Source organism: Amblyraja radiata, chromosome 29 (genome assembly GCF_010909765.2).
Source record: "Amblyraja radiata isolate CabotCenter1 chromosome 29, sAmbRad1.1.pri, whole genome shotgun sequence".
NCBI lineage: Eukaryota > Metazoa > Chordata > Chondrichthyes > Rajiformes > Rajidae > Amblyraja > Amblyraja radiata.
In genome coordinates, this window is record NC_045984.1 from 25,767,615 (window position 1) to 25,778,934 (window position 11,320).

Consider the following 11,320-nt stretch of genomic DNA (forward strand, 5'->3'; position numbering starts at 1 on the left):
TATCTGTGAGAGCTTTTAAACTGCTGCACAGACACTGGAAATATTTGCAAAAATACTTCTACCATTCCCCCCACCTCAAAACCCACAAAAATAATAATTAGATACCGAATTAATCAATGTGGTCTTTCAAACCTGCTCATCACTTCAGTAAATTTATAGATTAACTTTATACCAAGTTCCCACGTTATCCCCTAACCTTTGCATTTCTTTAATGCCCAAAAAGCTTTTTTTTTCCAGTGTTGAGTACACTCAGCATCTGAGTACCCATCATCTCTGCAGCAGAGAATTCCAGAATGGCACAGGCACCCGAGTAAAGACATTTCTCCTCACCGTAATCCTTTGATAGCTAGTTCCCGATCCTGTCACTGTGCCTCCAACCCAAGACAATTCAGCCAATGCATTCCCGTTCCGGTGGCGCTGCGAGTCCGCTCCCTCGCCTGCAGCGGGTTCGTCGTTTTGACTTTTTTTGTTTTTTTAGTATGTCCAAAATAATTTTTTAGTATTTCTCTGTATGTCTTGTGTGGGGGTGGTGGGGGGGGAAGTGGGGGAAACCGTTTTCAGGCACCTACCTCGACGGAGATGCAATTTTTTTTCTTGTTGATTCTTCGCCCACCTCCTCGCGGCCTCACAGCTGGTTTGGTGCGGCCTTTCCCGGAGTCGGGCCCAGAGCTTCAGAGGCGACGCAGTGGGGAACTTTAACATCGCAGACCCAGAGCTTCAGCAGCGGGGACTTTAACAACGCGGACCCCTTTGCCAGGGGTCATCGTAGAAGTGCTCTGACCGCTGGCCTGCGGCCTACAACATCTTGGAGCCTCGGTCTGTGGAGCTTCTGGCAGCAGGCGTGGAGCGGACCTTTCATCGTGGAGCGGGCGATCCGTCGCCGGAGAAGAGCTCTGACCGCCGGACTACGGCCTACAACATCTGCAAGCCGCGGTCTCTGGTAAGGAGGTGGCCGACTGGGAGCTCTGGGCCGCATGGTGTGCTCGACCCGTCCCGACCATCCTGACCGGAGGGCTTGAACATCGGGCCGTCCGTAGCGGCGGCTACGGAGGGTCAGGGCCCCGACCACGGGTGAACATGGAGGAGGAGGACTGTCTGAATTGTATTGCTTTCCACCACAGTGAGGAATGCTGTGGTGGATGTCTCTGTTGAGTTATGTTGTGTATTATATCATTTTTTTAAATTGTAACTTTGCTTGGTAAATTACATTTCACAAATAAAGTTGAACTTGATTTGAACTTGAACTTGAATGGAAGCTGCTTGCAGCATCTACCTTCTCAATCTCCCTAAATGTTTAACATGCCAGCATTTATTTCAAGAGGACTTGTATACAAAACCAGGGATGTAATGTTGAGTCTCTATAAGGCACAGGTAAGGCCGCATTTGGAATATTGTGAGCAATTTTGGGCACCATATCCGTGGAAAGATGTGCTGGTTCTGGAGAGAGCCCAGAGGAGGTTTACAAAAATGATCCCAGGAATGAGTAGGTTAACCTATGATGAGCATTTATTCGCACTGGGGCTGTACTTGTTGGAGTTTAGAAGAGGAGGGACCTAATTGAAACATACAGAATAGTGAAAGGCTTGGATAGAGTGGATGTGGAGTGGATGTTTCCACTAGTGGGAGAGTCTAGGACTACAGGTCATAGCCTCAGAATTAAAGGACGTTCTTTTAGGATGGAGATGAGAAATTAGTTTAGTCAGAAGGTGGTGAATCTGTGGAATTATTTGCCACATGCTGTGGAGGCCACCAGTGGATATTTTTAAGGCAGAGAGAGATAGGTTTTTGATTAGTACAGGTGTCAGAAGTTATGGGGTGAAGGCAGGAGAACGGGGTTTGGAGGGAGAGATAGATCAGCCATGATTGAATGGTGGACTAGACGATGGGCCGAATGGCCTAATTCTACTCCTATCACTTATGAACTTATGAAACACTCAGCGAGTCAGGGATTGTTTCTCCGTGCAATTGAGTGGAGTTTAAATTCCTTGCAGTACACGTGCTTTCTTCTTGATTATGGCCTTTAACAAAAAAAACCTGAGCATTTGTTCTTCTTTCCCCAGACAGGAGGCACTGGTGGGTTTGATCTGGCAGGTTTACTGAATAATCCGGGCTTCATGAATATGGTAATATTGCATGCTTTTTCATTGCTTTGATTATGTTCTCTGTGCTTTACCTAGAGATGTAATTCAACCAAATAGGAGAATAACTTTACCCACAACTGTTCAGAGATCAGTGTTTTATTTGTGTTCCAGTTGGTTGAGATGGACAATCTATCTGATTGCTTTCTCGAGTCATCTGGCTACCTGTCGGCACCACTGAATTTATGGTGTTCTTGCCAATGGCTATTTGGAAAGCTATTTTCATATTTAGGACAGTTGTGCCTCATAGTGAGTTCTTTATTTGTGCATGACATTTACATGTAATTCATATTTAGCAATTATTTAACATGCATTTAAATGTTTTTTTTCAAGAAATGCAAAATAAGTTAATTGTGTTGAAACAAAATATACACCGGCATAATTTCTCACTGATTTCCTTTTAGGCATCTAATCTAATGCAGAATTCACAAGTACAGCAGTTGTAAGTACCAATATTTCATTAATTGGTTTCTCTTGTTTTAATTCCAAGGTTTCTACATTGTGTTTTTGATTTTCTGTTTTTGGATTGAATTCTGTTTTTAATTTGTGTCTCTGTGATGTCTTTATTACTTGTTATATTCCGATTATATGTTATTCCGATTACTATGTAAGGTGTCCTTGAGATGTCTGAAAGGCGCCCATTAAATAAAATTTATTATTATTATTATTACATTAAGTTAATGATTTGTTTTTTCCTCTTTGTCTATTGTTTAGAGTGTCTGGAATGATGTCGGGATCCTATGGGCCTGTAGGGTCTGCAAGTGCAGCAGGACCTGGGACAGGAGCTAATGACATTGCAGGCCTCATCCAAGCGTGAGTGTTCTGTGCACATAATGACGCCCCTGGTTCCTGGTACTGTTTTTGCTCATCTCTCGATCCTAGTCAAGTCTTTTGCTAAATTCCAGGGCTTAAATAAAATCCAAATACTAAAGAAAGACGCAAAACGCTGAATAAGTCAGCGGGTCGGGTAGCGTTCATGGAGAACATGGATGGGCGATATTTCAGGTCAGAACCCTATGGAGGATTCAAAGGTTTCCGGCCCGAAACATCGCCTATCCATGTTCTCCAGGGATAATGCCTGACCTGCTGAGTATTTTGTATCTATCTTTGGTATAAACCAGCATCTGCTGTTCCTAGTTATCACATTAATAAATTAATCCTATCTCCAATAGCAATTGATGTCACCCTCATCGCAGACACTACAGTGCCATGCTGAGCAATTGCTGGACTGAAATACAAACTGTCTTGCCTTTCCCTCCTCAGCTGGGCATGATATTTGAAAATGATATGGGGCCTCTCCTGGACACTTATATAATCAATGCTAATAAAACCTCTGTCATTTTAGGAAACTTGCTTTACAAATATTGGCTGTATGCTCTCTTACTTTTAGTGTCACTATTATTATATGGGGCGGCACAGTGGTGTAGAATTAGATTTTGTGCTTTACAGCACCAGAGACCTGGGTTTGATCCTGACAATAACGCTGTCCGTACGCGGTTTGTATGGTTCCCCTGTGACCATGTGGGTTTTTTCCAGGTGCTACAGCTTCCTCCCACATTCCAAAGACTTGCAGGTTAATTGGCTTCTGTAAATGATGTAGGATGCCAAGCTGGGATAACAACCAGTGTATGAGTGATCGCTGGTTGGCGTGGACTCAGTGGGCAGAAGGTCCTATCTCACGCTGCATCTCTAAACTAAAATATTTCATTAAATATGAGGTGCTTTGGACCCGTCTAAAGATTTGAAGGACACAGTATAAATGTAAGTTTTTTTTCATCTGTAAGATTCTGGGTCATTAATTTGAAAAGTAATTAATTGTAGAAAAAATTACATATGGAGTAGACGCCTTCACCCCATAAGCCTGCTCAACCATTTAATAAAATCATGGCTGATCTAATCTTAATCTCAACTCCACATTTCTGACAATCTATGGTAAACTTTCAACCCTTGCTTAAGTATCTTTAAACCTCTCCCTGAAAATAATCAAAAACCTGCTTCCACCACCAGGTTTTGAGAGAAGGAATTCTAAAGACAAAATAGTAATCACCTCATTCCTTTTAAATTGATGGCTACATATTAGGTATGTTGCAAAGCCTACCTGAAGCGTCGTTGAAGATCTGCCGCTGAGGTTGTGCGCGATTTTGGCGCCGTTTAGAGGGGGCGGGTTTAAAACGCGATTTTCTCTAAGCTGTTCCAATCGAAAATGTTCAGCCTAGTTAATTATTAACGAAAAATCGCTGATAGACCCCGTCGCAAAAGCTATTATTAGGTTTAAAGGCCTTGAATAATAGTTATAGTAGTTTAAAAATCAATCTTTAAACCCGCGACCGTCAGCAACCGCAGAGTCTCATAAAGAAAATAGCAGAAGGTAGGTTGTATATTTTTACATTCAAAAGGGCTTCTAAAGATCCTTTTATACAAAATTTAATATTGCGAGTAGCTCAATTTGGGCCCATTATATCGCGCAGTATTTTTCTCGGCATTTGAGGCACAAATCTACCGCAATGTGAACGTTCTAAACCAGCGCGTTCCACAGGGACCCACTGGAAAGCTGATTTAAATGGGCATTTATTTACAGCAATTGAACACTGAATTCCTTCCATTTGGCCTATAAATTAATGTAAATGAGATTTTAAAATCATGTTTTATTGTGAATTATTTGTGAATATTATTTGGACATTTAGGCTATTTAAAAATGTTAATCATTTATTAAGAAATGGATAGATGTTGAGATCTAGTAATTGAAGTCTGAAATTAGCTACAATTAGGTAACTAACTAATTATATGCTTTAATTTCAGGTCATCCAAGTAAGATTATTTTATATTTGTTTCAGAATGCTTCAATCTATGATAACTGAAAATTTCATTCAGTTCTCTTAATTTTTAAGAAAGTTATGGGCTTTTGACTGTTCACGATCACAACTTTTTTGTTATGTCCATAGAAAATCAATAGGGAACAAGATGCTCATTTCCGAGTATGAAAATGGCCATAACTTTTTAAATACTTGAGATATGAAAGTGAATTAGATGTCAAATTAAACTTATTTTTATGCTTTATCTGATGGGATAAATTACAGACTTGATTTTTAAAATCTCAAAATTTTGTAACATTGCTATACATATTTATAAACGGAGACCCCTTAGATTCTCCCAGTGAAGGGAACATCCTTGAGATCTTTTATGTTCCAATCAGCTTCTCTTTTGATTTCAGTGATGACATCCATCCTTGTGGTTTTAGGGCCCGTTACCATTACCATGTTTAGGAGCCTTGGGATGTTATGCATCATTACCAATTTGAGCAACTTATGTCATAGTGTAGGTTCAGATGTTCTCATTTTTACTGTCTCCGGGACACTTATGCCAAATTACAATACTGTGTTTGCAAGTCATGCAGAAATTGATGGGGATATTGCCCATGCTACCAAATCTCAATGGGAAGTGGGTTAGTCAAAGGGGCCTGGGTTCTCTTGAGTATTTGAATGGTCACAAAATCCATACCAAATGTTATTCATTTCTGATGCAATCATTTTTATTTCTGTTTGAACACAGAGGACAGCAGTTTGCACAACAGATGCAGCAGCAAAACCCAGAGCTAATTGAACAGTTACGGAGCCAAATCAGGAGCCGAACCCCCAGTGCCAGCAATGAAGAACAGTCCTAACAGAAGACTAGGTCAGTGTTGTTTTGTCAGCTAGCTGGAGATGTATACACATATGATAGCAAATTTGCAGTGAGGTTTTTTTCCCTCTCATGACTATGATGCCAGAGAAATTATATTCTTTGTTTATTTATTTATTTTTAATACACGAATGTAAAGCAAGTTCTGATTTGCAGGAAGAAAAATATATTTAGTGACTAGAGGTGTTACATCTATTCCAGAAGAATAATCTTAAAATGAGACAAGCCAAATTAAGACAGAAGCTTCTTAAATCTGCCATCTGAAGCTGTTGGTGACATGTTCAAAAAACCAATAGGAGAGTCAGATTTCGCAAATTGGGAATTTTGAGGTTCCCTGATACCAGGTTGCCTTTGCATTTCCAGTATTTTGCTTTTTATGATTGTGTTCTAGTTTTGATTCCCATATCTATTCTGATCCAGCTAGTCGTGCTAAGGATGACATTAAGATATCTGTTATCTGTTCATCTATCTTGATCCTGATTGATATCCAGTGCCTCTAACCCAAACAGCACACCATCCCTCAGCTAGAACAAATGCACATTGGGCATTGTAGTAACACCCTACGTGGCTTTATCTACTCTAGTCTTGCATGTGAACAACTTTTATGCCTCTTGCAGGAGCCTAATGCCATTAGAACTGCATCAATTGCACTATCTCCGTCACCTTGTTCCTTTCCACTCTTCCTTCCGCTCATCTCTCTTCTCTCAATTTCAAGTTCCCTATTTCCCCTTTATCCCTCCCTTTGTCCTCTCCCCTGTCCCCTTCCACCCATAGCCCTCCTTCCCCAGCTTTGCATTTCACTCCTTTCACCACTCTACTCCATCAGTTTGAAGGTTTCCAACCCGAAACATCATCTGATCATTTCCCACCACAGATGCTGCCTGAGTTTTTCCAGCATTTTGTTTTTAGCTCTGTTGCAAAGTTTCTATTAAATTGAATTTGTTTGATCTAGATTGCTTATATTTTATCTTTGGATGTTTTTAATGTTGCAGGAGCTATGGTCCAGTCCATCCCTTACCACCACTACCACTAGTTCTTCTGCAAGTTGAGGTTGTCTTTGCCATCAGGAACTCAAAGTAATGATTTCTACTGTCACTTGCATGTTCAGGTGGATACTCAGGGCGAAGAGCCAACAACTTGTAAATGAGAAATTAAAACAAAACTGGGCTTTCGGGCTTGCAAAAACATCTCATCAACTTTTTGTGGAATTCATGTATTGAGCTTTCTGTGATTCTCAAGTTTTTTTAATCAGAATTGTCACAGAGGAATGTCACAGCTGCACTATCACTTCAGGTCATCTGCCATCCTGCAAGATTCCTTTGGCTCTTTGGAAAAAAAATATCTACACAACGAAGAGCAGTGATTTTTATACCTCACCTTCTCTCAATAGTGGCATTTTTGTTGATAATTTGGTACTGTTTAACTTGCAAAGCTTATTTTTTTTTTTGTTGCCTGAAATATTTATCAGCATTTCAGAAGAATAGACCAGCAGAAGTGGTGTTTAACTAATACAGTATCTGGAATGATTAACATCATGCTTTTCATTCATGTAGTTTTTCGTTTATGGTGCATAGGATTGTCTGAAACTGTCACATGGATTTGTGATTAGCTTTTTAAACCAAGAAATGGACATGAACCGTAAGTTGGTCCTGTGACAATTGTTTGCAAAATCACTAACATCACCAGCTTGACAGAACTGAGATTAACTTCCTTTCTGTAGTTGATAAATTTAGAAAATAATTTTACAGTCTGGCCCTGAGTACATGCAACAAAAAGGTAACAAGTTATTAATTTTGTTATAATTCAAATGGCGTGGGGATTGTGGAGGAGAAATGGGGATGGGCAGTGGCCGGAGGCCCCAGTTCTGTAATCTCAACCACTTTCGACTACAACTGTTGTTCCCAGGGCTAAACAAACCTCATATTGTGAACAATGTCATGTGCACTGTTTCTTGGATAGCCATTGTTCATAACCTGTTTGTAAAAAGGATAAAACAAATGAAGGTCCTCTTCTATTATTTGAACATTTCCCTTAATTCCTTTACAATACCTTTATGGAATCATTTATTTTTAAAGCTACAATCACTATTAATGTACGTGTTTTGATGTCCTGTTTGTGCTCATAAATTAAGCCTTTGTAATGTGGATAAGGCGACACAAAATTCAGCCTTTGTAGTGTGAATAAGACGACAATTTTGCCATTTTGTGGACTGAATCCAACCGAACTAGCCGATAAATTCCTGTATGAATTGAATGCTTTCAGACACCAATTTGTGCATTGCAGAATGTAATTCACAAAATTCAGATTTAACAAAAAATCCTGGAATTGCATGCCATGAAAATTGAAAAGAAATAAATACATTGCCATAACTCGATTTGTGAGGTACCCTCCTCCTTGCAAATCGATATCGGTTCCATGCCAAAGTACACCAATAGACAATAGGTGCAGGAGTAGGCCATTCGGCCCTTCGAGCCAGCACCGCCATTCACTGTGATCATGGCTGATCATCCACAATCAGTACCCCGTTCCTGCCTTCTCCCCATATCCCTTGGCTCCACTATCTTTAAGAGCTCTATCTAACTTTCTCTTGAAAGCATCCAGAGTGGATAATCTCACATTTATCCACATTAAACTGCATCTGCACACTCAGCCAACCTGTCCAAGTCACCCTGCATCCTCATAGCATCCTCCTCACAGTTCTATAATTGACTCCAGCATCTTCCCCACCACCGATGTCAGGCTAACAGGTCTATAATTCCCTATTTTCTCTCTCCCTCCTTTCTTAAAAAGTGGGATAACATCAGCTACCCTCCAATCCACAGGAACTGATCCTGAATCTATAGAAGAATGGAAAATGATCACCAATGCGTCCATGATTTCTAGAGCCACTTCTTTAAGTACCCTGGGATGCAGACCCTCAGGCCCTGGGGATTTATCAGCCTTCAGTCCCATCAGTCTAGCCAACACCATTTCCTGCCTAATGTGAATTTCCTTCAGTTGCTCTGTCACCCTAGGTCCTCTGGCCACTAGTACACATGGGAGATTTTTGGTGTCTTCCCTAGTGAAGACAGATCCAAAATACCTGCTCAACTCGTCTGCCATTTCCGTGTTCCCATAATAAATTCTTAACTAATTTTTTCCTCTTCACACACCTAATGAAGCTTTTACTATTCTCCTTGATTTTCTTGGCTAGCATACCTTCGTACCTCATCTTTTCTCTCCGTATTGCCTTTTTAGTTATCTTCTGTTGCTCTTTAAGTTTCCCAATCCTCTGGCTTCCTGCTCATCTTTGCATTATACTTCTCTTTTATTTTTATACTGTCCTTGACTTCCCTTGTCAGCCACGGTCGCCTCTTACTCCCCTTTACTCAACTGTAATACTGACACTTCTGATATTCCCTTCTCCCTCTCAAATTGTAGATTAAAACTTATATTTTGATCACTACCTCCTAATAGCTCCTTCACCCCGTGTTCCCTTTATCAAATCTGGTTCATTTAACAACAAAATCCAGAACTGCCTTCTCCATGGTAGGCTCCAGCACAAGCTGCTCGAAGAATCCAGAGGCGCTCCACAAACTCCCTTTCTTCGGGTCCAGTACCACCCTGATTTTCCCAGTTCACCTGCATGTTGAAGTGTCCCATAACCACCGTAGCATTACCTTTGCGACATGCCAATTTTAACTCTTGATTCAACGCACCCTATATCCAGGCTACTGTTTGGGGGCCTGTAGATAACAGCCATTTGGGTCTTTTACCCTTAAAATTCCTCAATTCTATCCATACTGACTCTACATCTCCTGATTCTATGTCACCCCTCACAAGGGACTGAATTTCATTCCTTACCAACAGAGCTACCCCACCCCCTCTGCCCACCTGTTTGTCTTTTCGATAGGACATACACCCCTGAATATTCTGTTCCCAGTCCTGGTCCTCTTGCAGCCATGTCTCTGTAATTCCCGCAACATCATACTTGCCAATTTCTAACTGAGCCTCAAGCTCATCCACTTTATTTCATATTCTTTGTACATTCATATATAATACTTTTAATCCATTACTCACCTCGCCTTTCACATTGATTCCTATTTCACTTGGCCATACTCTCCTATCCCTTCATGAGTTTTCTGCCCTGTTAATTCTGGTGTCTTTCTTAACTTTTCCTATATTTTCTTTCCCTTTAACTCCATCCTTATATTTCCAATTTGTCGCCCCCCCCCCCCCCCCCCCCCAAACCACTATTTAGTTTAAACCCACCTGCGTAGCAATGGCAAACCTGCCTGCTAGAATGCTGGTCCCCCGCCTGTTAAGGTGCAACCTGTCCCTTTTGTACAATTCACCCTTACCCCAAAACAGATCCCTGTGGTCTAAGAATCTAAATCCCTGCTTCCTGCACCAGCTTCTCAGCCACACATTCAGATCCCCTATCTCCCTGTTCTTGCCCTCACCAGCATGAAGAACTGGAAGCACCCTGGAGATAACCACCCAGGAGGTCCTGCTTTTCAGCCTTCTTCTGAAATGTCATCGGTTACTCGGATTGAGTTTTTGATTGTCAGGCGCCCCCCCCTTTTGATTTGAAATGTTTAAAGAAATAAATTGCAAAAGTTGTATGCTCTTTTTACAAAAAAGTTATTCCTAGCACTTGCAAATGATTCAGCACAAACTGACTTGTCAAGTACTCTCATACGTGATATGATGAGTAGTTATTAGCCATACTACAGTGAATATTTAAGCAAGGCTTAAGCTGGATAGTTGGTAGTCCTCCCATTTATAATAATGAAAATCAGTACTTTGCCAATGATATACTGCTGCCCCCAGAATAGAGTGCTAATTTAACATTTTTAATACATTTGAAGTGCAGGATCTTTGTACATTTTATTATTTAAATAAAAAAGTTTAGGAGCGCATTGTTCATTTAATCGACACAAAAATCCAGTACTACCAAACCGTCACCGGTCAGGATCTTGTTGTGTACAATAACAGATAAAGTTCTATACAGAAGTTCACTCTGTGTGTTGTGTTTGTGTGTCGAAAGAGTTACCCTTTTGTTTCATGCATAGCTTTGAATCTTGGCCCAAAATGACAAATGAATAATCTTGCTCATTTTCCCCTCAAGTTCAACACATTTCAAAATGTGTTAAGAACCGAGATGCAATTTAGAAGACCATGCATTCACGGCACATTATAGTAACACACGCTTAACATTTTCAAAGCTCAATTGTATTTTGCTGTGGTAAAAATCTATAAACTTTACCACAAACATCACTAAGTCAGAAACAAGAATTCTGGCTGATTCTTTTATACATGTATATTATTATTGTCCACTCTTATTTCCCAGAGTGAAAGCAGTGAGGAGATTAGATTTCAAGTGTGTAAGTCGGTTGTGGTTCAGAGCTTCAGTCAGACCTCTTCAGGAAAGCTCCGTTCAATTTTTGATATAAATAATGCATCACCTCAACGATGTTTCCAGATTCAACCATAAAAATTATATGTACAGTGCTTTGGTCTGT

General features: G+C 40.5%; 1 protein-coding gene across 2 annotated transcripts in view; it reads left to right on the plus strand.

The window, feature by feature from the left end:
* sgta (small glutamine rich tetratricopeptide repeat co-chaperone alpha) overlaps positions 1–8,152 on the plus strand; it is a 31,963-nt gene extending 23,811 nt beyond the window's left edge. The window contains exons 8-12 of one of the 2 annotated variants that reach the window (XM_033046952.1): positions 2,061–2,123; positions 2,543–2,580; positions 2,853–2,951; positions 5,688–5,810; positions 6,809–8,152. In XM_033046952.1, the coding sequence (XP_032902843.1) occupies positions 2,061–2,123; positions 2,543–2,580; positions 2,853–2,951; positions 5,688–5,799 (312 nt within the window). In that variant the 3' untranslated portion in view covers positions 5,800–5,810; positions 6,809–8,152. Of the gene's footprint in view, positions 1–2,060; positions 2,124–2,542; positions 2,581–2,852; positions 2,952–5,687; positions 5,811–6,808 lie in introns of those variants that run through there. The other variant, XM_033046953.1, reaches the window with a different exon arrangement.
* The last annotated feature ends 3,168 nt before the right edge of the window (positions 8,153–11,320 follow it).